Here is a 27,938-nt window from a genome sequence, read left to right as displayed (position 1 = left end):
CGGCCGAAAAATGTGAAATCAGTTGTGATGGTGCTGGTGGTGGGATGGCCAAACTTGAGCAATACTAACACCACCTCTCATATTGGGATCCTTGAAATTCTTTTTTTTTCAGGATACTTTCATCCTATAGGCAATACTACGACACCCTAATGATCGAAGTTTATATGCGGCGGTAAGCAAGGTATTGTTGAGTGTTCGTGAGGATCGTTACTATCTCATCTTTCGGACAGTGGTAGACATGCATGGTACCGGTATTGCCGTCAAGATCGAAGAGCTTCGTTCTGAGTAGCCAGCGCGTTGCTACCAATTGTCACAGGAAATTGAACATGCAAGAATATTGTCGAAACTCTTGGCTATCAGTACTTTGCCATTTCAGCGTTGTCGCACAGGGCTTGCTTCTCCACAACAGTCTGAGCTTCCCTGGTCGTCTCGGGTAGTGTGAGAATCATGTGACTGGACCCACTGTGGCGAATCGAACCATCTTTAACCACATAATCGATCGATTTGGCAGCGGTATTCGAGCTCAAGATGCCTCGCAGTGCTGAGTATTCGCGCGAGACGCGCGCTGCCATTGTCACCCTTCGTTGTCAAGGCCTCGGATGGACTGCGATATCAGAACAGCTGCCTGTCTCGCCCAACGGGGCTTTTACGTTCATGAAAAGACTCCTTGACCAAGCTGGTATAGCCCATACAGTGGCTCCCCGTTCTCTGCCTCTCGCCCAGTTGCTTCAACTCCTGCCAAAGAAGACTCGCCGTGGTCGTCGTCGTCGTGAACGGTTTCCTGAGGGCTCTGACGTCGCAAACTCGTTGGTGGAGACAGCTGTGCATGAAGATGACCAGGAGACTCCTCATCGGCCTATAGTTGGGAGGGTCGCCCGATGAAAACTTTCGCTGATCCACTGCTATTACGAAATATTTCCTAGCATCTTGACCACCAACTTTCAGTTTTCTTCAACGTCCAAGATCGGCAACACCCTCGAATGAGACCAGAGTCCTCGAGAAAGTTCCTGAAACCACGTCAACTACGATTCTCTCATTCGGCAAGACAATTCACCATGCCGAGTTCTTACAACGTCACCTCAAGCGCGACAGCGCAGAGTCTGGAAATACGAAGAGAACTGACAAAAGTTTAACATCAGGCGGGCTCGGGCTGAAGGACAGTCACAATAAATCGCCATGGAGGACGGCATTTGTAAACTTCAATGGACTCTTCACTCTGATAAGCACGGCACAATCATGGCACAAATCACGAGCTTGCGTGCTCATCCTACTAGCATGCGAATCTTTCCAAATGCGATGGCTAAATATAGGAATGTGCATCAGACAACTCACGCGCGCTCCAGAGTGTCCGAGTCTTGGCATCTTAGTACACGGCAAGGGGCAACAGGAAGCTCTTCGGTCTTTTACATCTGCGCTCGAGCGCTCTGTACTATCTACTGATGGTAAATGGGAGACAGCGTAGCTCCTATTGAGGTCTTCAACATCAGCGATATACTTAGCTGCAGTTCATGCATAGTGCATTATTAGCCTACAGAGGCTGAAAGCCTCGCTCGCACCGAACCTCAGCTGGACGTGGAGATCACAATAGAGTCATGTCACCGTAAAGAGAAGGGCCGCGTCCGGCTGACGGCTTGATCTCATATCAGATACCCTCTCGACTCGCGTAACCCTTGTTGTCGAGTGGACTCGAGCATTCACCGACTTGCGCCACAATACAACACGCTTATGGCGTGGTGTACCCTCTATGCCGGAGACGCGGTAACCTCGACTTCTTTCATGACGTGCGCGCCATGTCTCCAAGAAACCTCCGGTCGGCCTGTTCCTCGCGGGAATCTTCGCCTGGCACGAGCGTCGAGCCCTACGACCCTTTCCGTTCCAATTCAGATGCTATCGAGCTCGCACATATGACAAGAGTGTCGCTGGATGCCAGAGACTCGTACTGCTCTCCAACTCGCTCGCCAACTGGAATGTCACGAGAACGATTACACCCAGACTCTTACCTTGGTCTTGGGCACAATAGTGGGCAATATGTGCAAGTCACACCACACGACGGGAGTCCAAGGCAATTCGAAAACTCTGGCGGGGAATCGACCCACACAGTAAACTCGTTGTACCAGAGTAAGACGCTGGATGCGGACACACAAGCTTTGGTGGATCGAAGAGCGGGTGAGATTGCGCAATGGCATGTGCACTGGACTACACCAGCCATCATCGTATCTTTGTTCATTGCTGGAGTACTCGCAGCAATAGGTCATCATCTGTTTTATGCGCATCTCCATGGGTCACCAGCAACAGAGCAGCTGAAAATGGTCAGGTATGGCACGGCGCTGGCTTTTTTCGTCAGGAGCACGCTTGTCGGCACGGTCATCATTTGCAATCGCCAACGCATTTGGTACACGTTCAGGCGCAAAGCCATGACAATAAATGGCATCGACGGCCTATTTTCAGCGACTGAAGATCCGACTCAATTTTTCTTGAACTGGGAAATGATTAGGAATGGCAAACTTGCGACGCTCATGGCAGCATGCACATGGTGACTACGTTTCCCGTACTCGTGAAGCACTGTTGCTGATCCTGACAAGGTTGATACCCATTGCTTCGGTACTATCTCCCGCCTCACTCACGTCCGAAGCCAAAACCATGGTCAACAAGACCGTATGTCCAGGCGTCGCCAATATCAATTTCACGCGTGAAGCACTGTACAATTTTCGTGATGAGAATGAACTTGATGGTCGCGGCACGTCACTGGTGTATTACAACACAACAGATCGAGACGGAGTTCAGGACGGATACTTTGACTATTACGATCAGCCATCGAAGAATGCCCGCCGACTAGCTTTTAGTGCAGCATACTTGAAGAGGCCACAGCCACGCGAGAACGCTGGGCTTACCTATTGCGGAGAAGGATGGAACTGTACCTACTCAATCAACTTCATTGGTCCTGGGTACAAATGTGAGGACATATCAAACGCAGATATATCCGGCGCGCCGTTCAAGTTGAGCCAAATTGCGCCCGAGGGCAATTTCACTTACATCTCGGAAGTCGATCAAGATGACTACAAATGGCCGCAAATACCTACCTCAGATGGAATGCCGATTCAAGACCCACCCTACCCCGATTCGCTTGGTGTCTTCGAAAGCGAACCGACACTATGGATTGGCTATGCCAACAAGTCATCTGAGTTGTATGATGAGAATTCCCCGTATGCGAAGAAATGGAAGCACGTACACGAGCCAAAGATGTTCAAGTGTGAGATGTATCATACCAACTACACCTTTCAAATGGGATTTCGACCCACCCAGTCCGCTCTTCTCCAAAAACGAGACTTTCTGTATCCCGTCATCAACACGACGCTCGAAGCAAATCCTAGCAACACGACAGACTGGGCGGCAACGCAGAGCTCGAACTTCGTCCGACCCAAAGAGAACACCGAGCGCTACAAATTGACCGCGGCGTATCATTCTCTCGGCGCGCTTCTACGTACCTTTCTTCGCGGCAACATCGAGAAGAAGTCAGATGTGCTCATCATAACAAGATCGGACATATCTGAGACACGGCTGATCAATGCAAAGACATCGTATCCCGAGCCTGATTTGATGCCCAAAGTACAGAACTTCTTCGAGGACATGCTCCTCACCTTGCTTAGCGAGCCGACATTGGTGCTTGCAGAGTCTGGGACGGTCCCGTGCGAGAAGACTCGATTTGTTGTGGTGTACGTCTACTATCCACGAGCTCTTTGGATCGGTTACGCCATTGTCATTGCGATGACCGTTGCTTTTGTCCTCGTCGGTGCCTGGTCACTTTACCAAAACGGTGTGGCCTCGGATGTGTTATTTTCTCGCATTCTGGCGACTACGCGGAACCCAACATTAGACCACTTGAGTGTTGGTGCTTGTCTAGGTGGAGATCCGTTTCCCCCAGAGCTTATCAAAACCAAGTTGCGGTTTGGTGTTCTCCTTGAAGACGATCCTAAGGAAGGGCCGCTGGGTAAGGTGGAGCACTGTTGCTTCGGTACTGTAGGCGAGACAAAGGAAATAGTAAAGGGTGGCACCTATGCGGGCTTGAAGAAGTGGAGGATAGCGGAGGAGATGAAGTATGATGAGCCAGACGAAGAGGTGCCACTACTTGAGAAGGATAATTGATGTCCATGCATAAAATATTATTCTCGTATACCACCACTCTACGCTCCATGATTTGCATGGCAACGGAATACTAGACGGCCTAAGATCTCGTTGTTTACGCACAGAAATTCGTTTTGCTTACCCCATGAGTCTTGTTGCAAGTAAGAAGCCAGACGCCGGGCAAGACTTGTTTCACAGAGAGTAAGGGAAGGGCTAGGCGTGCAGCCAATGGGCTCGCAGCCGTTGAACCCCGCTAACGTTAATCAACCCCACGCGACGACGAGACCAAAAGTTGCCATTCACGCCGCGCTCATGGGCCAACCTCAACGTCGCAGCAATGTCTCTCTCTAATAGCATGGCGCAACTGCCAATTGGTCGGTACTGCAACACCTACCGGGGAGGTATGAAGCTGACTCGTGTGCAGAGCTGCTCCAAACATGGCATGCACATCGCTTTTCACTGCTTTTCACTGCTGTAGTCGTGGCCGCTGTCCTTCGTCTCTGCGTCTGCACGCGTGGTCGTCGCGACAAGGTTTCCGTGTCGCCCACACCATCATCGCCTGTCGAGAAGAAGGTCGTCGAGCTGAGGCCTGAGTGGTTACCCGAAAACACTACTACCGTCAATCCTCCAGAACTGAATATCGATGGCCATGCAGAGGACAGCACAAAGACTGCTGCCAGTCTAGTCAAGCCAAAGAAGGGCCCCAAGACAGTCAAGGGAAACAAAGTTCCGAGGAAGAAGAAGACGGTTCCTGCACCATCGTTCGATCACAAAGCAGACAAGATACAACCATTAGTCTTCTTTCAGTCACTGTCTGGGACCACGGAGCGCTATGCTGCGCAATTCGCGAACACCCTCACCGAATGGACCGCTGGCTGCGATCAGTCCTCGTCGTTTCTTGCGCCCGAGACCCACGATATCTCGTACATCGAACATGACGACTACTTCATTACGCCGCCAAAAGCAGACGCGAACGTCAAGTTCTTCTACATCATTCTCGTACCGACATATAACATCGACACTGTTCTAGACATATTCATTGAGAGTCTTCAAGAAACACATAATGATTTTAGAATTGATACGGCGCCCTTGAGCGGACTACTTGGATACTCTGTATTCGGCTTCGGAGACCGAGAGGGATGGCCAACCGAGGAGGAGGGCTTCTGCAGTCAAGCAAGGGAAATTGACAAGTGGATGGCAAGGCTAACGGGCAGAAAGAGGGCCTACCCATTAGGCATGGCAGATGCTAAGAAGGAAGCCGAAGACCGCATGCAAGAGTGGCGGGTAGGTGTCCAAGAAGCTCTCGTTGAACTTGCAGAGGGTCGAGGCTTGGGCGAAGGTGTTCCTGGCAGCGGGGATCCGGCGGAGAGCGACGAAGAAGACACAGACGATGCAGAAGACATCGCCGCCCAATCGACCCGCGTCGACGATGTAGAGGATCTCGGCGGCATGGTCACCACCAATTCCTCCACGACGGCCATCCCAATCGACTTCACAACCTACAAATCCGCCTCCAAATCCAAATCGGCGCCTACATCTGCCCCCAAAGAAATGGTTCCCACAACCTCCCCTACACACGCCGCCCTCACGAAACAAGGCTACTCAATCATTGGCTCCCACTCTGGCGTCAAAATCTGCCGCTGGACAAAATCCGCCCTTCGCGGCCGAGGCTCCTGCTACAAGTACTCCTTTTACGGCATCGCATCCCATCTTTGCATGGAAGCCACACCATCCTTATCCTGCTCCAACAAATGCGTCTTTTGCTGGCGCCACGGAACCAATCCTGTAGGCACGACATGGCGCTGGATCACAGATGCGCCCGAGATGATCTTCGACGGCATCACAGCCGCCCACTACAAGAAGATTAAAATGATGAAAGGCGTGCCCGGCGTACGAGCCGAGAGATTCGCAGAAGCCATGCGTATCCGCCACTGCGCCCTCAGTCTCGTCGGCGAACCCATTTTCTACCCGCACATCAACGAACTGCTCACCATCATGCACAAACACCGCATCTCCACCTTCCTCGTCTGCAACGCCCAGCACCCCGCCCAGCTCGCCGCCCTCATCCCCGTCACCCAACTCTACGTCTCCATCGACGCCTCCAACAAGGACTCGCTGCGGAAAATCGACAGGCCCCTCCACCGCGACTTTTGGGAGCGCTTCTGCGCCTGCCTCGACATCCTGCGCAACCGCCGCTTCGAGCAGCGCACCGTCTTCCGCCTCACGCTCGTCAAGGGCTTCAACATGGCCGAGGAGGTAAAAGGCTACGCCGACCTCGTCCAGCGCGCCCTCCCGGGCTTCGTCGAAGTCAAAGGCGTCACCTACTGCGGTACCTCGGCCGCCGGCTCCGCAGGCCTCACCATGCAAAATGTCCCCTTTTACGAAGAAGTCGCCGCCTTTGTCACCCAGCTCGAAGCCGAACTCCGCGCCCGTGGCCTCGCCTACGGCATCGCGGCCGAACACGCACATTCCTGCTGTATCCTGCTGGCCGACGAGTCGCGCTTCTCGCGCCAGGGACGCTGGGCCACGCGCATTGATTTCGAAAGGTTCTTTGAGCTGTGTGAGGGGGTTGTGCAGGGGACGAGGAGGGAGGGTGGTCAGGTGGTTGGCTGGAGGCCGGAGGATTATCTGGGTGAGGATACGCCTGAGTGGGCGCTTTGGGGGAATAAGGGGTTTGATCCGAGGGATCAGAGGGTGTATCGGAAGGGCAAGGGACCGAGGGTTGAGGAGGGGGGTGGTGGCGGGAAGGAGGAGGTGAAGAGTGTGGCGAAGGCGTTGGAGTTTTGAGGGAGGGGGGATTGAGAGTGTGGAAAGTGTAATGGAATATCCATTGGAAACACTGATGATTACAAGATCCATGCAAAAATAGATATCACGCATGAAAAAACTTCGTATGTTGCAACTGGGTGTCATATTGAATATCCTTGGCAAGCTTTCTCCTCGACATCAAGCACAAGCTACATCTATATAGCAGCCCACTCAATCGAAAAAGCCCTAACCGGCTGCTTAATCTTCACATCCTTGACATCCGTTCTGAACAAATCCACACCCTCTGCAATTCCCTCTGGATCCTCACCGCCAATCATATACGCCTTCTTGGTACCCGTGCCCAATCGGCCTCCACCCACCACATCCAGTAGATCAAACTCCTCGTCCCAGGCTAGGCCTGTAGCCGCAAAATGGCTGTGGTAGCGGAGTGGGTCGCCCGGGTAGACGTTGTAGTGGCAGCCGAAGCGTATACCGGGCATGTGAAAGTATCCTCTGGAGTGAAGGTAGCGGAAGAGTGGGTAGCTGTTTGGTACGGCTGGGAGAGGGCGAGAAGGGTCTTGAGCAGGGGTAGGGAGAGGAGGGTATGAAGTCGTGGGTGTGACAAAGTGCTTTTGGACTGTGACGGGCTTCTGGGCGTTGCTGATAGTGGAAGGCGCAGGTGAGGCAGGCACAGGCTCGAACAGAGATGTGTCTGCGGCTTCTGGTGGAGCTGAAGACTGCTTTGATTCTGCACTGGAGTCGGAGAAGGAGGATCCCTTCATGATGAATCCGAGATCTGAACTCGTGCCGCCAGGAGTGTCCACGTGCACAGTCTCATCCGTCGCGATACTCGCAGCCGCAATGCTCTCCTTCTCAAATACCTCCTTTCTCAAGCCCTTCTCCTTGAGCGCTTTATCCTTTCTCTGCTCCGCTTTATCCAGGTGCTGTCTTGCAACATTCTCACCCGCTCGATCCATCTCCTGCAGATATTTCAATCTGTCCATTCTGCTCATCTCCATGAAGCCCTGTCGATGTATTTCTACATCGTCAACAACATAGGCAGCACCGCGTTCGACAAGGACTCGAGCCTCTTCAGGCATGAGCTCGAGCGGTATGCCCAGGAAGACATTCTGCTGCGACAAATTCGGAATTGTACCAATCAGCAAGCCACAGATGTTGTGCGCACGGCGACAATGAGAGATGGCGTCGACATCGAAAAGCAGGTACCGGCCCGCAATACAGGGAATCGGAAATGGTTCAGTGACTGGGTTTGGTGCCGGGGCTGGCGCCATATTCAGATCTATGAAACGAGATGTTAGCCTTGTGTCTTTGAAGCTATCCTCATGAAAGATGTGCAATGTAACTTGTAATCAGGGTGTGAATACATAAGAGTCATCATGCTCAATACTTTTGTAAAGAGTCAGGGGATTGACAGATTATGAGTTTTGTCATCATTGGAAAAAGTCCATATACGCGCAGTGCATACGCAGTGCATACGCAGTGCAATGCGACAACAGGCAAAACAAAAAAAACTCCAGGCGAGCTTACCTTCACTTGTGTGGTTTCATGATTGAAGAAACCATGAATAAGAAAATCGACAAGCTCCAAGCTGCGCGGAATTTTTATTTGGGTAGTGCCGCTTAGTCAACTCCTGGACCCACCTTGCGCCCGGACATCCCTCCCCCGCAACTACGCGCCACAGACGCAACCAAACACCAACAAACAATGCCGTGAGAAACAAAACACCCCAAAATCCTGCATTCTACAAAACTCAAACATGGCGGCGAACCGCGCATCAATAGCCAATGGTGCAAATTCTGCGCCCGAACGCTCGTACTACGAACAGCAGCGTGAATTGCTGGTTACAGAAATTGCCCAGGTATGTCTTGCGAAGTTGCATTGCAGGCCAGGACATGCGAAGGAACTATCTTTTCCCATGAGACAACGTTGAATGCCACACATTCTCCTCTCAGACAAAAACACACACACACACACACACACACACACACACACACACACTGGTTTGCTCTAACACGGCGTCGCGCAGAGTCTTGAGATTGTTCTTCAGAATATCAACAAGCTGAACCGCTCCCTCGAGGAAGTCACACAAGTCGGTAGCGAATTTGCACCGGTCGAGTCGCTCTGGAGCCTGTTTGAAAATGTCATGGCCAAGGATGCGAATGAGCAGCAGCAGCAGGAAGGCATGCAGCAAGAGGGCGTCACGGAGCATGATGAGGGGGAGACGGAGGGTCACTGAGGTGCGGAAGCAAGGCAACAACTTCACTGAGGAAATGGCGGTCATGATGATACCCAAAGAGGGAATGCAAGAGTAGTGTTTGACATCATGTCACTAGTGATGGAATAGGGGACGCCCATTCACGATTTACAGAAATATGCTTCATTTACTGCCCACAGCCAATTTGCGGCTTCTTCGCCGTACACACACGCTAGATACCCGATACAGATACAGGAAGAAAGACAAGTTATTGGTAGGCGACTCGAACTCTGCGCTCGATTACCCATGGCCAATGGCCGATTCCATGGGAACACCCAAGAACGCCGGCTATAGAAGTGTTACGTACAGAAAGTGCTCGCTTTATGATGCGAAGTCGCGGAGAGCTGAAATAGTAGAGAGCCAGGGCATGTCCCAGCCAAGTTGCCCTGATGCGGAAAGAAACGAAGATTTCGGAAGGGAGGGGCATCGATAGCGGTGTGCGGGGATGGGCTGTTGATGTAGATGGTCATTAGGCATCTTGATCGTGTCGTCCAGCGTCGTAAATCTCGATATCTTTTCCGTCGTGGAACGGTCAGAGCAGAGGGGCCAGGATGCTCATAGCACTTTGCAGCCACTGCGCTTCTTCTTCTTGCCACCGGGCACAAAGGCCGGCGTTGTGCCCCCTCTTGACATTGGAATTTGCTTCGTCTCTTCTGTGCTCTTGTATTCGTCCCCCACGGCCATTGTGACGGCCATGTCGAAGATTTCCTCGACACCGTCTTGCTCTTTACTACTGCACTCCATGTACATGGCGCCCATCTTCTTTGCGACGACACGACCTTGGTCGGGGGTGACGGGAGTCAGCCCTTGTGTTTTGAGTAGCTCGATGCAGTTCTTCTTGTTGCGAAGATCCGACTTGAGACCAAGCAGCATGAGTGGCGTTGTTGGGCAGAAGTGGAGAACCTCTGGGTACCACTACGAGATGTGTTAGTTGCTGATGGGCGGGAAAAGGAAAATCGGACCGAAGTGGCGTACCTTATCCATGACGTTTTCCAGCGAGTTGGGGCAGTCGATAGCGAAGCAGACGAAAATGATGTCTGTCTCGGGGTAGGAGAGCGGTCGCAGTCTGTCGTACTCCTCCTGTCCGGCGGTATCCCAAAGCGCCAGCTCTACCATCTTGCCGGTTGGCGGGTGGGGCGTGTGGGTGATGTAGTTTTCGAATACTGTTGGTACATATTTCTGCAAGCGTGCATTAGTAGGTGGCGAAGTAGTGGTGAGGCAGTGGCGAGCATTGGAAGTGGCGGTGTCTTCAACGTACCTCTGGGAAGTTGCCCGAGCTGTAGCTGATCAGCAGACAGGTCTTGCCGCATCCGCCATCACCCACGACGACGAGTTTTTTCGAGTAGGTGGGAGGCTCTGTGATGGTCGTGTCTCGCGTGTGGGTGGTGCCGTATGAGCTCACTGTGCCATTGCTGTTGCGCTCGCTGGGCGTCCGCACGGGCTTGCGGACGGGTGTGATGGTTGGGTTGGGGGCCTTTGTGCTCTGCTTGCGGCGCAGGTAGTCGTAGTTTTGCGAGGGTGCAGTCTGCGAGGCCATGCTGGGGCGGTGTATATATGTGTGGTCGTGAGTGGGTGTGGCTATGAGGGTCGCAGTGTGGTGTTGGTGTTGGTGTGGTGTGTGGTGTGTATGAGCCGCAAGACTATTCGAGTGCTGACTGACTGCTACCGACTACTCGTGGATGAGGTATCAATATAGACGGCGGGATGGAAGTGGTGGGAGTGAATTGGGGCAATGGAGCGCTTTTGGGGGATTGTGTCTTATGAGGCCGGCCTGTTGATTGTTGGCGCTGGCAGTCCATGGTTGTCAGGCGCAACGCCCTTACCCCGGCTGCATTAGCTCTCTGTGGAGACCAACCACCACTAACCACTGACGACCACCCACGGACTTGCCGGGGAGAAGGTCGATTCTCGATGCGCACACGTCTCACAGTTCTGGCCGACCCGCGATCGTCCACCGCTCGGCCTCGTCTTACATACACATACACATACACATACACACAACCACCACACAGCCAGACACCACACCACGCACCCCCGTCGCCTCATCCTCCCCTTCCCAACTGCGCACTCTTTTGACTCGCTCTGTCTGTCAACCTGGACATGCCCGACCGCCTGCTCCACCACCACCACCACCACCACCACCACCACCACCACCTCTTCCTCCCCCTCCTGCGACCGCTGCTACCATGAGTTCGCAACATGATGTGGCGCCCACCTCCACCGCCATGTCGAAGATAGCGCCAGGGCAGTTGCTGCCTCGCAAGGATCCCAAGCTCGATGCGGGCAACAAGCACCATGACCACTGTGCGTGCCCAAATCCCGCCCAGATTCTGCCCTGCAAAATGCAGTTCAAACAAGCAACGGCAGGCTAATGCGCATTCCGCCCTTGAGTAGACGCTCGCAGACTCCCCAAATGGCGCAATGCCCTGCGCAACCGATTGATCCCCATTGTGCGCTGGGAGACGCCCTGGCTCGCGCTCATGCAGGACAAGATCCGCTCGCCCGCCCTCGATTCGTACTTTGCCTACACGGCTAACCTGGGCACCCACACCTTCTTCATGATCTTCCTGCCCATTCAGTTCTGGTGTGGCTATACCAGTGTCGGACGAGCGTATGTCTGCTTCCTGGCATGGCGAACCCCTCACAATCAGACGGGCTAACAGGCATAGCACCGTCTTCATGCTCGCCGCAGGAGTCTACGGCACTGGCTTCCTCAAGGATATGGTCTGCTTACCAAGGCCCCTTTCCCCTCCACTAGCCCGCATTTCCATGTCTGGATCGGCTGCGCTCGAATACGGCTTCCCCTCATCCCACTCGGCCAATGCCGTCAGCGTCGCCTTCTACGCCATCTACACGCTTCGACAGTCGGCCACGGAGGATGGCTCCTATACCAACACAATATTGCAAGCCCTATTCTACTTCTACGCCATGTCCATCATCGTCGGCCGGCTATATTGTGGCATGCATGGCTTTCTAGATGTCCTTGTTGGCAGCGTCATGGGCGCAATGATCACGGGCATCCAACTACTCTTTGGCGACTGGATGGACTCTTGGGTTTTTAGTGGAACCTTCCAAGACATACTAATTGTAACCTTGGTAGTCTGCGTGCTCGTGCGAATCCACCCCGAGCCTGCGGATGACTGCCCCTGTTTCGACGATAGTGTCTCTTTTTCCGGCGTGGTAATTGGTATCAACCTGGGAGCATGGCAGTACGCGCAGACGAGCTACGCGTTGAAGGATGCCTATCCTTCATCTGTTCCGTTCAGTCTGCAAGAGATGGGCATTCTGAAAACCATGCTTCGAATTGTGCTCGGCGTCACCATCATTTTCCTCTGGAGAGCCACTATGAAACCTGCTCTGTTCAAAATCCTCCCACCCATCTTCCGCTTGCTCGAGCAGGCCCGTCTCAACCTACCACGTGCTTTCTTCCTAAACGCCTCCAAGTACAAGTCCATCCAACCCTTCAACGATGACGACAACGTCATTCCTCCTGCATCTGACCTTCCACACATGCTCAAGAATCTCGCCCATCCCCGCAAACGATCCGTCTCCGTAGGCCCCCAATCCGCCGCCGATGCCTACGAAACACTAGCCTACCGCAAACGCAAGAGAAGAGAGAGCGTCAATTCCATGGACGGTGCTGTACCAGAAGATGCCGCCTGGGCACCGTCAACGCCCTCTATCGAAAAGGGCGAGCCAGTATTGGGCGCCGGCCTGTTACCCACACCCATGGCTTCTCGTGTGCAGTCCTATGAGAAGATGATGGGTACTGGAAATGTCCAGTCAGTCCATGTCAGCTCGGCAACACCGCCGAGGAGCGAGTCAGGCGTTGCAGGCGACGTCTACCAACCCTCGTCTACAGAAGAAGAGAATTCGCCGACTGAAGAAGAGAATGAGAAACGCGAGATATTCAATATGCTCACGAAGCCACGAGTACGATACGATGTGGAGGTTGTGACCAAGTTGCTGATATATACTGGTATGCTGATTTACGCTTCACAAGCACGGATGCTAGAATGCTAACAAAGGCCCAGGCATTGCATGGTTGGCAGTCGCTGGGAACCCCATACTATTCGAGTGGGTTGGGCTCGGTATGTCCAAACAAGTCTAAGCTTTTCTTGTTTCCACATAATACTAGAGTGGGATCTTCGGTGTACATACCCCCCCTTTTTTTACTACATGTTCAAAATACTATCACCCATCTAATCCAATCCACTTCCTCTGTCTTGCAAAAACACACATACATCAAACACACAATGCACCACACCCGGCGCATACATCTTGATCCGCTCCACATGCCTCACCTCAACCCTCCTCCCCCTCCCCCCACTCCCCCGTCCCTCCTCCGCAACCAACCTCGCAAACTCCCTCTCCACCTCGCCCCTCCTCGCCCCCACATCCCCAACCCCAACATTCTCATGCACATGAATCCAGCCCTCTGCACACTCCGGCTCCAAAACTCTGACCGCCTGTGTCCACGCCGCCTTTGAATCCGGCAGCAGCCCTAGATTGACGTGCACGATGGCGCCTGGTAAGCGGCGCTGCCGTCTTAGCTGTGCGACGGTGGTTGCAGCGTTTTCGTTGCTCATGTGGAAGATGGTGAAGTCGTGGTGGATGGTTGGGATGTCTTGGTCTTGATCTTGACCTTGATCTTGAATTTGGCTTTGTTCTGCGAGAAAGGAAGCGAGACTGGCGGGCGTGATGATGCGCGTAGACCAGTTGTTTAGGGCTGCGCCGCGGCGCAGGGCTTCGATGGACCAGGGGTTGAGTTCCCAGGCGAGGACTTTGGTTGGCGGGTGCGTGGCGCGTTTACGGTAGGAGAAGGCGAAGTAGCCGATGCCGGCGAAGAGGTCGGCTGCTATTGTTGGTGGTGGTGGCGGGGAGGCTGTATGACTGTCGCGGTCACCATGGTGGTTGTTGGTGGTGATGCTAGTGGTATCAGGGCCAGGGAAATGCAAGATCCGCGCTTTCTCTTTGACGTTGCCACGGCTGAACATGGTGTATAGCGGTGCCCAGGTCTGGTGGATACCGTTTTGCGTGGTGCGGACCCAGAAGGCAGAGGCGTAGTCTTCGAGGGTAGGGGAGGTGAGGGATTGGGGTGTTGGCGGGGGCCCAAAGGATCCAAAGATTGGGGTGATGTTCAAGGGGCTGCGGAGGATGTTGGGATGGGTTTTGTTGTTGTCATTGTTGTTGGGTTGGTCGGTGGTTGTGGTTGAGGGGGTTTGGGCGGGGATGGGCGAGTTAAGCGCCATATGGGTTGTGTGCGTGGCGCGGGTGATGTGGTTCCAGAGCGGTTTGAGAGCGTCCGAGTCTAGCGGATGGGCTGAGAGGAGGGTTTGCCATGGGGCAGAAGCGAAGGCGTTGTGGGAGAGGAGGAGCATTGGTGTGTAGATGGAGTAGGAGTCCGGAAAGTTGGACATTAGGGATTTGGCGGTGAGATCGAGGGGTGCGAGGAGGGAGTCGTGGTTTTCTTCGAGGGCAGCTTGGAGGGCGTTTTGCAGAGGGTTCTTATTTGTGGGTCTCGGCATGATGTTGTCGTGGAGAGTCGAGCTTGATAGGGACATGACTGGTGATAATTCGCATAGTCCGAGGCGATTGAGAACCGTAGCTTTCAAGCCCGACCCATGTTCGTCGTCTTTGTTGAATTCGTAGGGAATTGTTGTGGGTATACGCATTCGCTGTTGCTGTACGCTGTTCCCTCGATTTGACCCACGATGTTTGCATGGAGGTCTGTACTCCCCACTGGTTGGGACAAATTGCAATCGAGGCTCTTCTGAGCGGTCTTCATATTGACCATTCCTGACATCAAACTCAAGAGCTGGATATTGCTGGATCTCGGCTGGATCCCGATATTCTCCAGCAACGAGGTCAAAATCAAGTCTGGGGAATTGATTCGACTCCGCGGGCTTGCGGTATTGCCCACTCTCTGGACAGAACCGTAGACTAGGGAACTGAGGTTGATCTGCTGGCTTCCTGTATTGGCCAGTGACTACATCGAAATGCAGGCTGCTTGCAAGAGATTGCCATTCGGCAGGGTCTCTGTATTCTCCACTGATGGGATCGAATTGCAGAGCCGGAAACTGCGTAGTGCCAGTTGGCCCAGAAGGTGCTGTAGGCGACGAATCTGACCCACCTGCCGGCCCATATGACGAAAGTGAAGCCAATGCATTCATCTTGCTTGAAGCTGGTCTCGCAGCTTCGATGTGTTCAATCTCTTGTGTCTCAGCTGTGATCTTGCTTGAACGGTCGAGATGTCCACTTTGTTCCAGAGCTGTCTTGACCGTCTTCACGTGCTGTACCGGAACCACAAGCACAACTAATTCTTGAGGATCGCCATTCGATTTTCCTTCGGTCATGGTGGCTTGTGAAAAAAAAGCGAGGGGATTTTGGAGGATGCACAGGTTATAACAGGAGGGAGGGGAGTAGTAGGAGCATGGCGGACCCTGGGTACAATCACTAGATTTGGGCAGCTAGGTACCGGTACAAGATCAACACATTAACGCGTGTTAGCTTCGCCTTATACGAGACTGGGTCGACACGAAAGCGTATTTGGTTCTGCAGAACGTTCAAGCTACATTCCGCATGGGGAAACATTGAAAGAGCTTCTTGCTGCCAGTTGCTCTTGTCCCCAGCCCAGTGTCCCAGCCCCGCCCCCACTTGATTCTTCCATATGACGCAGCAACTTCCCGAAGCACACGGGACGGTCACAACCTCACACCCTCTGCAGACCAAAGAAAATCCACCAGCAATAGAATCGCAGTCGCACGTCTCCCAAAAATGTCCCTTTGCAATCTCGACCTTGTGAACCAAGCCGATGGCTTTCCTTACCCCGAAACGAATACAGATCGTTACCTCGCGAGCATAAACACATACTACCAGCTTCGTGTCGCAGGCTACAACTATGCGTTGGGCTACATGCTGCCCTCCGTCGCCGAGGTCTTCCGTGGCATACCAAACTGGGAGATTGACGACGACGCACGCATCCTGAGCCTAACGGGGGGCACAAACGCCGAAGAGCGGTCAAAAGCAGTACAAGTCACGCTATTGGCATTGAGAGAAACTGGGCACTTCAGGGTCCTGGAGAAATGGCGGGGGGAGCTGTATGCGGTGTATGGGCTGGGCAAGGAGCTGCTGTTCAATGTGGAGAGGAGCGCGAGTCCGTTGTTCGGCGTCGTCTCGTACGGTGTGCATCTCACGGCGTACACGAAGAAGGATGGGCAGTTGATGATATGGACGCCGAGACGCGCACGCACAAAGCAGACATATGGTGGCATGCTGGATAATGCTGTTGCGGGTGGTATTGCGTCTGGAGAGGTACCTTTTGAAAGTCTGGTACGCGAGTGTGCAGAGGAGGCCTCGTTGCCCGAAGCCCTGGTGAGGAAGAACGCAAAGGCTTGCGGGACAGTCACCTACTGGTATATTAGGGATGAGAGGGCAGGCGGCGAGACAAACCTGATGCAGCCCGAGTGCCAGTATGTCTACGACCTCGAGCTACCAGAGGATGTGATTCCCACACCGGGCGATGATGAGGTCGAAGAGTTCTACCTGTGGACTGTGGAAGAGGTGCAAGAAGCCATGAAGAGGGGCGAGTTCAAGCCCAACTGCGCTTTAGTCGTGTTAGACTTCTTTGTCCGGCACGGTATCCTGACTAGCGAGAATGAGAGGGACTACATTGAGATTGTGAGCAGGTTACACAGAAGGCTTGAATTTCCCACGCTATGATGTGGGAGGATCAGAGAAGATCTAAAGACTCCTTTTGGGGTATCCGTACGCCGTGCCAAACAGACTAGACCAGATGATACCAAATGCCACCACTTATGCCACCCAAACGCCTTCGATGCTTTCATTTTGGTCGTTCTTTTGTCTTCACACAGAGCACTATGACTGCTTCACGAGCATGTAGATGTTGTCGATCTTTAGGGCATTCAACTTCTTATGCGGTCCCTCCATGAATAGCAATAGCCCTCCAAAACTTGCATAGTATTTCCTGGATCCGGTCAGTCTAACTCCTCCTCCACTCGGTAGCTCTGCACTCACATTGTATCACCTTCTCCGTCCTCCATTCGGTAGTGTTTTCCATAGCATACATAATCGTACATGTCTGCCAGTGTAGTGACTCCTTGTCTCCCTACGTTTCTCCACATAGTCTCGTTCTGGTCCTTTGTTGCGCCGTCAAGTGATAGTGTTGTGGCCAGCACCATGTTCAGTGTGTCACCGACCCGTACGGGGAATAGTTCGTGGTTGATGTCAAGAGTCATGGTAATCTGGTTGTCCGTGGAATTTCCATAGATGCGCGACACTCGGTCATACTTTTCATTGTTGATCGAGGTAATGCTGAAGGTCTCTTCGAAGACCTGTGCGTCCGCCATGGTAAGTGGTAGGCAGAGATTTTCGACTATTCAAACGTAGCAATAGGTAATTGGTGGTAGGCTTGGGAGCGTTTTTGGCTGTTCGTAAGGCGATTTAGAAGTTGGAGAATACTGATACAACAGGGCGTAGTGAATGTAGAAAGAAAGAGTGAGAAGCTCGGATCAAGAAAGCGCCGGATATCTTGGCGCGGACCCCCGACGCTCCTCCGCCGCGAAGCCACCCACCTTCCCCCACACGCGTCTTAAACACATCTGGCCACAGTCACGCAGCACTTACTACCATTTTCCCAAAGCTCATGCTTTACCAGTTTCTTTGCTATATTGCTGCTTTTCTTGCTGAACACAGCTGTTAGGGCTGTTAGGGCGCTTTCGCCGCCCAGCCCTTACCTGCTGTAGTGCGGGTCTTGAGGTCAACGCCATATTAACTACACCGTCCGCCAGATGTCACTATTCCCACTGCCACAAATGACGCCTCTTTCGCCATCAATGCAGGATTCGAGCGATAGCGGTGAATGCAGTCCCATGGCTCTTGATCGCCTCCAAATCCTCAAGCTGAAGGCTGCCGCAAACCAACATAACCCACTACTCAATCTCCCAGATGACATCTTCAAATGCATCATCGACTACTTAGATCGAGATGCAGCATGGAGTCTGAAACGATTATGCAAGGGTATGGCAAGCAGCGTAACTGTGAATCAGCTGCTGTACAGATCCCCAATGCGGTTGAGCGACGTGCGTGACATCAGGCTGGGAGACTGGAAGTACAAAGTCAACGGCTCGATGCGATGGGAGAAGCTGCAATCAAGCATCAACAATGTAACCCGAAACTATGTACACAAACTCGCCATGTCTCACTGGGCTAGTATAGACGACTTTCGGTGGATCGAGGCGAACCTCCCAGCACTGGCAAGTCTGAACATCTCGGCTATCAAAGACTTTGTATGGACCCCAGAAGAGACATGGTCGTGGAAGATGTTGGCAGAAGCGTGTCCGGACCTATTTGGTCGACTGGAGGAGTTGCAGGTTGCAAATTGGGCCGACTACACCACCCACGCGAGGATTGAGTACAGTTATTCATACAACGACTATCGGTTCAAGCAGAAGTTCAGGATATCACGGCGAAGGGATGGAGGGTCGGTTGCCAGCATGATATTTCCGTTGTGCAAACAGCTGAAGACGCTTGCTATCCGTGACTGTTACTCTGGCTTTCAGTGAGTTCCATCAGTCGAACATCTTCCTTGCTCCTACTTACTAACATCGAGACGTAGCACCTGGAACGAATGGGAAGTCCACCAACGCGTATGTTCGCTAGTTGATGGTATACAACAGCACTGCCCTCCAAGCTTAACAAAGCTAAAAATTCACGACTATGCGCCCTACCGATCGCTCTTCTCGACCGATGCTACGACATGGTCACGCTTGAAGGATGTAGAGATCAATCTATACGGCTGGATGGAGGATCGACGAGACCGCGACGTGATCGGGCCAATACCCTATAGAATTACCCAGGGCCACCATCATCGTGAGGAAGAAGAGGAATTCAACGACGAGTCCTTCTCTACATGCGAACGCGACCACATGGCACTAGGCAACCACGTTGTCCAAGACGTTGGGGCTTCGTTCGAGGACCTCCTGCAGAGCCTACAGACCATCTCTAAGAAGTACCCGAACATCAGAATCAGGCCAAGCCGTGACCTCGATAGCATCACCCTCCATCCGTTTCATCTAGTCAATGTAATGCAGCGACGATATCCGTTTGGCCACGCTGTCCCACCAAGTCAAGACACAGTGGTAGATCCGAGCTCCAAGCCGGAGGTACAAGAAGCATTACGCTGGCTTGCGCAGAAGTGCAACTGGAAGCCAATTCTGGCGTGGGATTCGATGATGTGCGACGTTTTTCCCGCCAACCTTGAGCCTAACAGGACATTCTTACCCAAACCCGACGTCCTCTCCCGCATCAAGACTATGGTGTCTACACTTCGGGGGCTGAAGATACCCATCCGCATCTCCATCGGCGACCGCAGTAACACATGCCCGTCTTTTGGGCTGGATGGCTCGCTCTACTTTGGGGACTTCAAGACGTTTGTTGGTGAAGGCGAAGCCGCACGCGAGGTGCTCCTGCCTACACAAGCATCTTACAATTTGATGCCCATTGCTTCAATGGTCGACGAGCTCACGATACAATACCCTGTGGACGTCCCGGGAGTGGCAGGCTGGCGGGCAGCCAAACGAACAACGCACGCAGAGACGGCGCTCATGAAGCGCGAGATGATTGGCTGGCGACGATTTTGGTTCCGCTACGCGTCCCAGTTCAAGAACTTGAAGAAGCTGACGGCGAATGTACCTGATGAGATTTACGAGGATTGGGGAAAGAGCCAACTGGCCCGCCTGCTGGCGGACGAGAGATGGCAGATGCTAGAGGTTGAAGAGCAGGATGCTGATTATGGATTCTTCAACAGCTACTTCCCATTTAGCTCGACCTCGCTCACACGCATGTCACGCAAATGCAGCCGCATAAGCACACCCAACCACAAGAAATTTGTGCAGCGGGTATTCTTTCGCCTCGATGACAAGCCATTGGATCTGACGGCTCGAGACACGGGGCTGAGCGATCAAGAGGCTGACGAGAAGGAGATTACAGATGAGCAGATTGAAGATGTGGTGATGCCGTGCCATCGGTTCTGGGCAAGGGATGTGACGAAAGAGGAGAAGGGAGAGAAGAGGAAGAGGTCAGAGAAGAGGGCGAGGTCGTGCAAAAAGGCGGCGAAGAAGCAAAAAGTTGAGGCGGAAAGCGTTGAAGGGCTCACGCAACAGGCGGTGCTGGATCATGTCGACAGGACCTTTGCTAGGGTATGGGAGTTTTAGGTTGAGATGAGATGAAGAGGCGTTCACTATGGACTGTACTTGAAGGGCTGCATGGCCAGCTCGAGGAGTACAGGAGGGCATCAAGTCACGGTGTTTGTCAGGGCGTTTGGGCATCGTTGTACTTTACGTCGGTCATGCATGTAAAGGACTCGACTACATGGGCCACATAGGGCCAAGCACATGGGGGGCATCAGGCTTGCACCATGTCATGAAGCATAACAAGGGATGAAGGATGATGATGGTGATGATGACGATGAGATTTCACGATGATTGATTTGCTCTCTGCAGCAGACTATGCAGATGTACTGCAATGAGGAATCGACTGGCTACGTACACAGTAAGCAGGTAGATATCCATACACAGATGGCGTTGGACATGCAGGCACCGTCAGTAGGCAGTAGCTCGTCCATGGGCTGGTGCTCGGTGGAGAAGTGAACTGGCGTGGGGTTCCAAATGGGTTGCCGATCATTCGGGTTCCACTTCTCTCCCTCTTCTAGCCTAGCGTTATCCACCCAGCTGACTGCAGACTCCAGCGCAACCTTTCCGAGTCCGTTCTTCTCTTTACGAGCGGCCAAATCCCCATTTGCCCTCCACGTCGCTCGTTACAAACCACAAGATACCTTTGCTGCTTTTTCTCACTCCGGCTGTGCCGTGCAACCTTCATACTGCTTTACTAATTTCAAGCCCACATTTGCCACAATCAACCTACCCTCGTTTCTGCATGCCTCTCCACTGCTAGTCGTTCCACATCATCGCCATCCCTCATGGGAAAGTGTAAGCCAACCCCCAGCACGCACCAAGCGTTCACCCCCCGCTAACACGTCTTGGTATGTAGGGAGATATGGTGTTGTCCTGGACGCCGGGTCTTCGGTGAGTGCTCATGAGGATTGCAATCCCTTATCGCATGGGTCCCGCTAACAGTACATAGGGGACGCGCGTCCACATCTATCGTTGGCTGAACAGCCAAAAAGCCCGCGAAAAGGCTTCCGACGCCCAACTGCACAGCCTGCCCGTCATCGAGACGAAGAAGAAGTGGACCAAAAAGATACATCCAGGTGGGTAGACGGTCGAGGAGCACGGGAGGCGCAAGTAATACTCACACCATGGCGCAGGCATCTCTACCTTTGGCGAACACCCACACGATGTCGGCATCGAACACCTCGAAGACCTCCTCAGCCATGCGCTCAAGCAAATACCCTCCGAAGACGTGCCCAATACCCCGCTTTTCCTGCTCGCAACCGCTGGTATGCGCATACTCCCCGAGCGTCAACGGAAACAGGTGCTGAAAGAGGTGTGCGATTTCACGCGCAAGACGACCAAATTCCAATTGCCGGATTGCGACGTGCACGTTCAGGTCATTCCGGGGGAGACGGAAGGGCTGTATGGCTGGATAGCGGCCAACTACCTTCTGGGTGGGTTCGACCAACCGAAAGACCAGGGGCACCACACGTATGGCTTCTTGGATATGGGAGGCGCATCTGCGCAAATCGCCTTTGCGCCAAATGCGACCGAGGCAGAGAAGCATGCAAATGATTTGACGCTCATGCGACTACGAACCCTCGGTGGCTCGCCCCTCGAATACAAAGTCTTTGTGACGACCTGGCTAGGCTTTGGTGTAAACCAGGCGAGAGAACGATATATCAAGGCTTTGCTGGATTCGAGTACATCGAAAGAACTACCCGATCCTTGCCTCCCAACAGGGTTGAAATTGGAAGTCACAGAGGACGGGAAAGTCATTGATCCAGATTCAGACGACGATTCAGACGACGACGACAAGCCAAAACCGAAAGCTGCGGCCAAGCTAATAGGCACTGGGGGGTTTTCACAATGCTTGCACCAGACATATCCATTGCTGGAAAAAGAGAAGGAATGCACAGACTCGCCATGCCTGATCAACGGACAGCATGTACCTGCAATCGACTTCAACGTGAACCACTTCGTAGGCGTCTCCGAGTATTGGCACACAACCCACGAGATCTTTGAAAAGGCATACAAGGACAAGGCTTACGACCTCAAGACCTACCAAGAGCGCGTAGACGAGTTTTGTAACCAAGATTGGAAAAGCATAAAACAGGGCGTCAAGAGTGAGAAGTGGGGCAAGAAAGTCGATGAAGAAAAGGCGCGCGAAGTCTGCTTCAAAGCATCCTGGATTATCAACATGCTGCATGACGGTATTGGCGTCCCCCGAGTAGGCATCGAAGACCTCAAGGGCAGCCAAAACACCACCAAAGCCGTGCTGGACAGTGCAAAAGAAAAAGGCTTCACGGACCCCTTCCAAGCTGTGCACAAGATTAAGGATATAGAAGTAAGCTGGACTCTTGGCAAAATGGTGCTCTACGCCTCGAGCGAAGTCCCACCACCCGACGAGCAAGCCCTCGCTGTAGGCTTCGGCTCCAACGTTGCCGGCATACCAGCAGACTTTCAATATCCAGGCGGAACACCACTCGTGTACGAGTCCGACAATGACTGGCACCGCCTCTTTGTGGAGAATCCCCAGCGCATCCCAGCCTTCTTCATCATGATATTCATGATCATCTTCATCTTCTGCCTCATCCTCGGCAAAGAGCGCCGAGCCACCGCGCTCAAATCCCTCCTCCACCTCCTCCCCAAAAAACAGGGCAAAGATCCGCTCCACCGTCGCCGTCGCGGCGGCTTCCCCCCACTCAAAATGTTTGGCCTAGGCGCCAGCGCCCTCTCCAACCCAACCTACGAGCGCGTCGACCTCGAAGAAGGAGGCTCCACCGCCAATGACTTTGAGCTCCAGGAAGCCTACCTCGACTCCTCGGACGACAACGAACTCTCCGATTCCTCGGACGGCTCCAAACTCGGTCGCACCTCTGGCTGGGCGACGCCGCAGATGAAGGTGGATTCTACGCCCCCCGCCCCGGGCTCGTATTTTGGCAGTGGCGATGTGTTGGCGCAGGGTGTAGGCTTGGGCTTGGGGCCGAGTGCGTTTAATCGCGCGGGTCTGATGGCGAGGACGGAGAGTAGTGATAGGGTGAGGAGTCGGGCGAGTAGTCCGAAGAGGGGAAGTAGGGGGTTGGGGAAGTTGGATGAGTGAGGGTGTGATGGAGGAAGTTTGCTTTTTTTACCTTTTTTTTGAATGTGGTATTGGCGTTGTGTGATCCTGGTGCTGGTGCTGCGGCGTTTTTTCCCTTGGCTTTTGAATGCATAGAACATCGGAGTTTGGGTCTGGTTTGGCTGTATGATGGGAATAGGGCTGGTTAGGCTTGGTTGGTTGTATTTTGTGCAGTAGGGTCTCAGGGCGGTTGAGGTCTTGGGGCTGCCCTTGGGAGGCTGTCTTGATGCTGATGGAAATTCTACATTTACTTGCGCTTGTTGATCAAGGTAACAACATGCAGGCCATCTTTCCACAACGTTCGTACCCACCATAGACACACACACACACATGCACGCCTCTGTTCACACACACACACACTTCCCCTCCCCGCCTACTCCTCCCCCAAAAACCTCAAAAACGCCCTCCCAACCACAACCCCATCATGCGCCCTCTCCACCCGCCCCAACGCCTCCCTCGCCATCTCATCCTCAAACACACCCTGCTCATTGCGCATCCTAACCAGGTGGCTTACAATGCCCGCGTTGAACTCTGGGTGCCCCTGGATGCTGAGGAGGCGGCGGGGTTCGTACATGCCTTGGGTTGGGCAGGCGGGGGAGGAGCCGAGGGGGATGATGGACGGAGGGTAAGTGTGCAGGGCGTCGCGGTGCATTTGGTGGATTGACTGTTGGGATGGGGGGTATCAGTCTGGGGTTTAGAGTTGTGATGCTGTTGGGAAGAAATAGCAAAGCCAAGCGTGTGCTCCAAAAAAAAAGAAGAAAAAAACGGGGTGGTGAGTCTGCCAAATAAGCAGTGGTGAGCAAGAGAGAGGAAACAACAAGATACATACCAGCGTATCCTGGCCAAATAATTCCTTCCCCTTGGCCGTCAGTTCAACCGGTAAAACACTGATTTCCCAGCCGCCCTCGCTGCGTCCGACGGGGGCGCCGAGCGCGCGCCCGAGAATCTGGTGCCCGAAGCAGACGCCTATGATGCGGATGCGGGACTGGGCGAGGAGGGTTTGCGTAAACGAGACGAGTTTTAGGATCCAGGGGTCTGAGTCGAAGGAGTTGTATTCTAGCGGGGGGGTTGGGTGGTTGTGTTAGTTTTTGGTGGGAGTGGGAGTGGAAGAGGGGGGAAATGGGTAAGCGGGTGAGGGGTGTTGAGATGAGGAAGGATGAAAGTTTGATGTGAAAGAAAACAGAATGGGAAAGATAGGATGAAGAGTCAAACAAGTAAAGTAATAGTATCGGATATCCATAAAAAAAAATCTAGAAGACGACTAGGAAAAAGAGAGAGATCAAAACATACTTGAGCCTGATATCAGCACAGCGTCGATGTCGTCCAGATTTGGATATTCCTGGGCGGTCACGACGTCAAAACTACTCAGTACCAAGTCTTTCTTTGGATCCATTCCCAAGTCGACGGCTGCGGTTTCCAGCAGGGTGGTGAAGATGTCGCCGTATTTGCCATATTTGTCTATGATGGCTGGGGGTGGGGTATCGCATTCTAGAATGGCTATTCGGAGGGGTGTTTTCATTGTGGATGTTTTCTTTTGGGCGTTTGGGAATTAGGGTGCTCTTGGCTCGTTGTTTGGTATCTTGAGTCTGGTAGTTTGTAGTCTGATGTTTGACGTTTGACGTTGATGTTGGAGTAGAGTCGAGATGAGGATGGCGTCGGGTTGGCGGCCGTTGATAACGAGGGCGATTTCGGCCGCGGGAAGACTAAGCTGAGAGGAGTTTGGTGGGTTGGGAATGACTCGGAAAAGTTGCGTATTCTGGGGTCTGTCAGCTTTCAACTTCCTTTGTTTTCAACGATACTGAGGATTGCAAGAACTTTGCTTTACTATTCGATTGCATATATCCTGGTTGGGGTGTTTGAATCCGTGAAGTGCATCCGGATAAATCTCTATTAGCATGCCCTCGACCACACGCGAGAACAAGCGGTATCCGCGTGCTTCCGAACACACTCCGCTTCTTCAGTCGACATCCGAACAGCGCAGTAATGGCACGATTGTTTCGGCAGATGCTTGGCAGACAGAGGCAGTCCAGCAGGGCGAAGGCGGTCCGCCTCAGGTCCCAAATCTTCGAAAGAGCAAGGGTCATCCAAATGAGCTGCCAGTAGCAGCCGACAGCGAAGCGGCGGAAGAAGTAGATCTCAAAGATCTAGTCAGATTCAAGAAGAATGGAAAACTAGAAGGTGTCAGTGATTGGCAATTTAAATGTGTATTCGGTGGTATCGTTGTAATGTTGTTTGTAAGTCGGGTTTTTTCACCTACCAGTTGTATCTGGGCTGACATTGAAATCAGATTGCCATGTTCGATTCTACACTCATGGCATCGAGTCATCCGGTCATCACATCTTACTTCCATGCCTCTAACTCAGCATCCTGGCTTTCAACTGCTTTCCTATTGACTTCGACATCATTGCAGCCGCTCATGGGTCGGCTGTCAGACACGGTTGGCCGCAAGCCGCTATACGTGGCTGGAATCTTCATACTGACAGCCACTACAGCATGGTGTGCACTTGCGCAGAGTATCGGAAGCTTGATCGCTGCTCGTGCATTCTGCGGCATTGGTGCAGCTGGTATGTTGTCAATGGGCAACGTCATGACCAATGACCTTGTCAGCATCGAGATACGAGGCACGTATCAAGCGTATATTAACCTATTCTATGGCGGTGGTTCTGCCTGTGGTGCTGCCTTTGGAGGGTTTCTGTGCGATAAGCTCGGCTGGCGAATGACCTTTGCACTGCAGATTCCTTTTCTCTTGCTTTTGCTCATGAATGCCATCTTCACCACACCGACGTTTCTTGGCCCTAACTTGGCCAAACGCTCAGGATTGGGAATCAAAGATGCGATGAAGGGATTCGACATTGCCGGTTCCATTCTCTTGATGGGCTCCGTGGCTTTTCTCATCTTGGGTCTCAATCTAGGCGGGAACGTCTATCCATGGAAACATCCAATCATCATCAGCTCACTGGCCATTTCGCTCATCACAGGCGCAATCCTCATCCGCGTCGAATCCCGAGCCTCAAGGCCAGTCATGCCTCTCCCTATGCTCTTCAGCCAACCACGCGGCAACCTCGTCTTCAACAACTTCTTTGCGCAAATCGGCATGAACACCATTCTCTTCAACGCACCCCTCTACTTTCAAGCCGTCCAGCTTGAATCCGCCTCGGTCTCGGGATTCCGCCTCGCTGGACCTAGCGTCGCGCTCACGGTTTGCGGTGTATCAGCAGGTGTCATCATGACGGCGACAGGACGCATGAAGTGGCTCATTGTCGTTGGCTCACTCGCCATGCTTCTTGGTGCTGCTTGTCTATCATCCATGTGGGACACGATACCGTCATGGCTTGCGACCATCTTCCTCGTCCCATCGAGTATCGGACAAGGCTTGAGTTTCCCGGCGGCCAGCCTTGCCGTGCTCGCAACAAGCAATCAGGAGGAGCAAGCCGTGATGGCGAGCACCTTGATTTTGTGGCGCAGTCTAGGCATTGTGATGGGTGTTTCGCTGAGCAGTCTCATCTTACAGAACGCCTTGACGGTGTACCTGGAGCGGTTTGTCACCGGTCATGGCAAAGACAAGGTAAGCTTTGCATAGCCTTGTGCTTGCGTTGTGTGGTGCGGCGTGTTCACCTCCCGCACCATCATACCATTCGCTGGCATCAGGTTATTACCTCTGCGTCACCAGCTTCCGAGTAGGTCGACACAACGCTGACCATCGTTGACAGATTATCCAGCGCGTACGCAAATCGGTCCGAAGTATCATCGACTTGGATCCCAAACATCAAGATCAAGGCAAGTCAAGTCTTCATCCGCTTCCGAAACCATCAATATACACTGCTCACTCCCAGACACGCCCTAGATGCTACACAGCCTCCAGCACTAACATACCCCGCAGTAATCCAAGCGTATAGCCAGAGTCTGCGACTCGTCTTCATCTCCGCAATCGTCGTGTTTGTCATTGTCAACGCATTGGTTTTCGCAGTCGATCTACCGCATCTGAGGAAGCGCCAGAGTGTGCAGGAGGATTGCGCAGACGGGGCGGATGGGCGGGAGGATTTGTAATTATTGACTTGTAATATTGACTTTGCTTCGTGGTGTTGGATGTGGTATTCATTGTTGCACCAAGGGCAGGGTAGTAACTGCGCGTTGGATCAAATAGGGCTGTGCAAAGGGACTGTGTAATGGGAGATTGCTGACGCATATGCATACGGTGTATACGGTGAGGGTTCCACATGTGAAACCCTCAGTGAGGTGTACAATGGGTGGGATGGCGTGTGAGTAGCCATCGTAAATACATGTAATTCTACAGTGGTGGTAAGGAAAAAGTGTGGTAGTGTGGGTACACATGTATCAACGCTCTTGACAGCAAGTAAATCCACACGACAAAATTTCATTCCAGCATAGGTACTCAAACTCCCACTACCCTTCCATCCCATTACTCACCCCCCAAACCACCACAAACCCCCTCACAGTGACACCTCCCAACGAACCCCAA

General features: G+C 52.9%; 14 protein-coding genes across 14 annotated transcripts; 9 read left to right on the top strand and 5 right to left on the bottom strand.

Annotated features, from left to right (window-relative positions):
• Nucleotides 1-528: 528 nt before the first annotated feature.
• Nucleotides 529-882, top strand: IAQ61_003656 (uncharacterized protein; the record flags this gene model as incomplete). Its single annotated transcript, XM_066096048.1, has 1 exon — nt 529-882. One exon carries the CDS (start codon nt 529-531, stop codon nt 880-882), a length of 354 nt encoding a protein of 117 aa, XP_065953924.1.
• A 908-nt stretch (nt 883-1,790) lies between these two features.
• IAQ61_003655 (uncharacterized protein) lies at nt 1,791-4,143 on the top strand (the record flags this gene model as incomplete). The annotated part of the gene is made up of 2 exons (XM_003837160.2): nt 1,791-2,533; nt 2,583-4,143. The coding sequence occupies 2 exons, from the start codon at nt 1,791-1,793 to the stop codon at nt 4,141-4,143; spliced, it is 2,304 nt and encodes a 767-aa protein (XP_003837208.1).
• A 316-nt stretch (nt 4,144-4,459) lies between these two features.
• Nucleotides 4,460-6,909, top strand: IAQ61_003654 (uncharacterized protein; the record flags this gene model as incomplete). Its single annotated transcript, XM_003837159.2, has 2 exons — nt 4,460-4,496; nt 4,547-6,909. 2 exons carry the CDS (start codon nt 4,460-4,462, stop codon nt 6,907-6,909), a joined length of 2,400 nt encoding a protein of 799 aa, XP_003837207.1.
• A 176-nt stretch (nt 6,910-7,085) lies between these two features.
• IAQ61_003653 (uncharacterized protein) lies at nt 7,086-8,162 on the bottom strand (the record flags this gene model as incomplete). The annotated part of the gene is made up of 1 exon (XM_003837158.1): nt 7,086-8,162. The coding sequence occupies one exon, from the start codon at nt 8,160-8,162 to the stop codon at nt 7,086-7,088; it is 1,077 nt and encodes a 358-aa protein (XP_003837206.1).
• Nucleotides 8,163-8,647: 485 nt separating this feature from the next.
• Nucleotides 8,648-9,127, top strand: IAQ61_003652 (uncharacterized protein; the record flags this gene model as incomplete). Its single annotated transcript, XM_003837157.1, has 2 exons — nt 8,648-8,749; nt 8,918-9,127. The coding sequence occupies 2 exons, from the start codon at nt 8,648-8,650 to the stop codon at nt 9,125-9,127; spliced, it is 312 nt and encodes a 103-aa protein (XP_003837205.1).
• Nucleotides 9,128-9,700: 573 nt separating this feature from the next.
• IAQ61_003651 (uncharacterized protein) lies at nt 9,701-10,682 on the bottom strand (the record flags this gene model as incomplete). The annotated part of the gene is made up of 3 exons (XM_003837156.1): nt 9,701-10,060; nt 10,121-10,324; nt 10,404-10,682. The coding sequence occupies 3 exons, from the start codon at nt 10,680-10,682 to the stop codon at nt 9,701-9,703; spliced, it is 843 nt and encodes a 280-aa protein (XP_003837204.1).
• Nucleotides 10,683-11,331: 649 nt separating this feature from the next.
• On the top strand, nt 11,332-13,256 carry IAQ61_003650 (uncharacterized protein; the record flags this gene model as incomplete). The annotated part of the gene is made up of 4 exons (XM_003837155.1): nt 11,332-11,449; nt 11,540-11,756; nt 11,815-13,124; nt 13,180-13,256. 4 exons carry the CDS (start codon nt 11,332-11,334, stop codon nt 13,254-13,256), a joined length of 1,722 nt encoding a protein of 573 aa, XP_003837203.1.
• Nucleotides 13,257-13,347: 91 nt separating this feature from the next.
• IAQ61_003649 (uncharacterized protein) lies at nt 13,348-15,501 on the bottom strand (the record flags this gene model as incomplete). The annotated part of the gene is made up of 1 exon (XM_003837154.2): nt 13,348-15,501. One exon carries the CDS (start codon nt 15,499-15,501, stop codon nt 13,348-13,350), a length of 2,154 nt encoding a protein of 717 aa, XP_003837202.2.
• Nucleotides 15,502-15,922: 421 nt separating this feature from the next.
• On the top strand, nt 15,923-16,867 carry IAQ61_003648 (uncharacterized protein; the record flags this gene model as incomplete). Its single annotated transcript, XM_003837153.1, has 1 exon — nt 15,923-16,867. The coding sequence occupies one exon, from the start codon at nt 15,923-15,925 to the stop codon at nt 16,865-16,867; it is 945 nt and encodes a 314-aa protein (XP_003837201.1).
• Nucleotides 16,868-17,023: 156 nt separating this feature from the next.
• Nucleotides 17,024-17,514, bottom strand: IAQ61_003647 (uncharacterized protein; the record flags this gene model as incomplete). The annotated part of the gene is made up of 2 exons (XM_003837152.1): nt 17,024-17,132; nt 17,183-17,514. 2 exons carry the CDS (start codon nt 17,512-17,514, stop codon nt 17,024-17,026), a joined length of 441 nt encoding a protein of 146 aa, XP_003837200.1.
• Nucleotides 17,515-17,979: 465 nt separating this feature from the next.
• On the top strand, nt 17,980-20,379 carry IAQ61_003646 (uncharacterized protein; the record flags this gene model as incomplete). The annotated part of the gene is made up of 2 exons (XM_003837151.2): nt 17,980-18,725; nt 18,783-20,379. 2 exons carry the CDS (start codon nt 17,980-17,982, stop codon nt 20,377-20,379), a joined length of 2,343 nt encoding a protein of 780 aa, XP_003837199.2.
• A 764-nt stretch (nt 20,380-21,143) lies between these two features.
• On the top strand, nt 21,144-23,440 carry IAQ61_003645 (uncharacterized protein; the record flags this gene model as incomplete). Its single annotated transcript, XM_066096047.1, has 4 exons — nt 21,144-21,153; nt 21,215-21,249; nt 21,308-21,434; nt 21,492-23,440. The coding sequence occupies 4 exons, from the start codon at nt 21,144-21,146 to the stop codon at nt 23,438-23,440; spliced, it is 2,121 nt and encodes a 706-aa protein (XP_065953923.1).
• A 391-nt stretch (nt 23,441-23,831) lies between these two features.
• On the bottom strand, nt 23,832-24,977 carry IAQ61_003644 (uncharacterized protein; the record flags this gene model as incomplete). The annotated part of the gene is made up of 3 exons (XM_003837149.1): nt 23,832-24,122; nt 24,288-24,514; nt 24,749-24,977. The coding sequence occupies 3 exons, from the start codon at nt 24,975-24,977 to the stop codon at nt 23,832-23,834; spliced, it is 747 nt and encodes a 248-aa protein (XP_003837197.1).
• Nucleotides 24,978-25,154: 177 nt separating this feature from the next.
• IAQ61_003643 (uncharacterized protein) lies at nt 25,155-27,505 on the top strand (the record flags this gene model as incomplete). The annotated part of the gene is made up of 4 exons (XM_066096046.1): nt 25,155-25,692; nt 25,746-27,023; nt 27,169-27,235; nt 27,339-27,505. The coding sequence occupies exons 1-4, from the start codon at nt 25,354-25,356 to the stop codon at nt 27,503-27,505; spliced, it is 1,851 nt and encodes a 616-aa protein (XP_065953922.1). The 5' UTR covers nt 25,155-25,353.
• Nucleotides 27,506-27,938: the final 433 nt, after the last annotated feature.

Source organism: Plenodomus lingam (genome assembly GCF_022343315.1).
Source record: "Plenodomus lingam strain CAN1 chromosome Unknown contig_18, whole genome shotgun sequence".
Taxonomy (NCBI): domain Eukaryota; kingdom Fungi; phylum Ascomycota; class Dothideomycetes; order Pleosporales; family Leptosphaeriaceae; genus Plenodomus; species Plenodomus lingam.
Note: the sequence above shows the minus strand (reverse complement) of the source record. Positions and strands in the feature narration are given on the sequence as shown.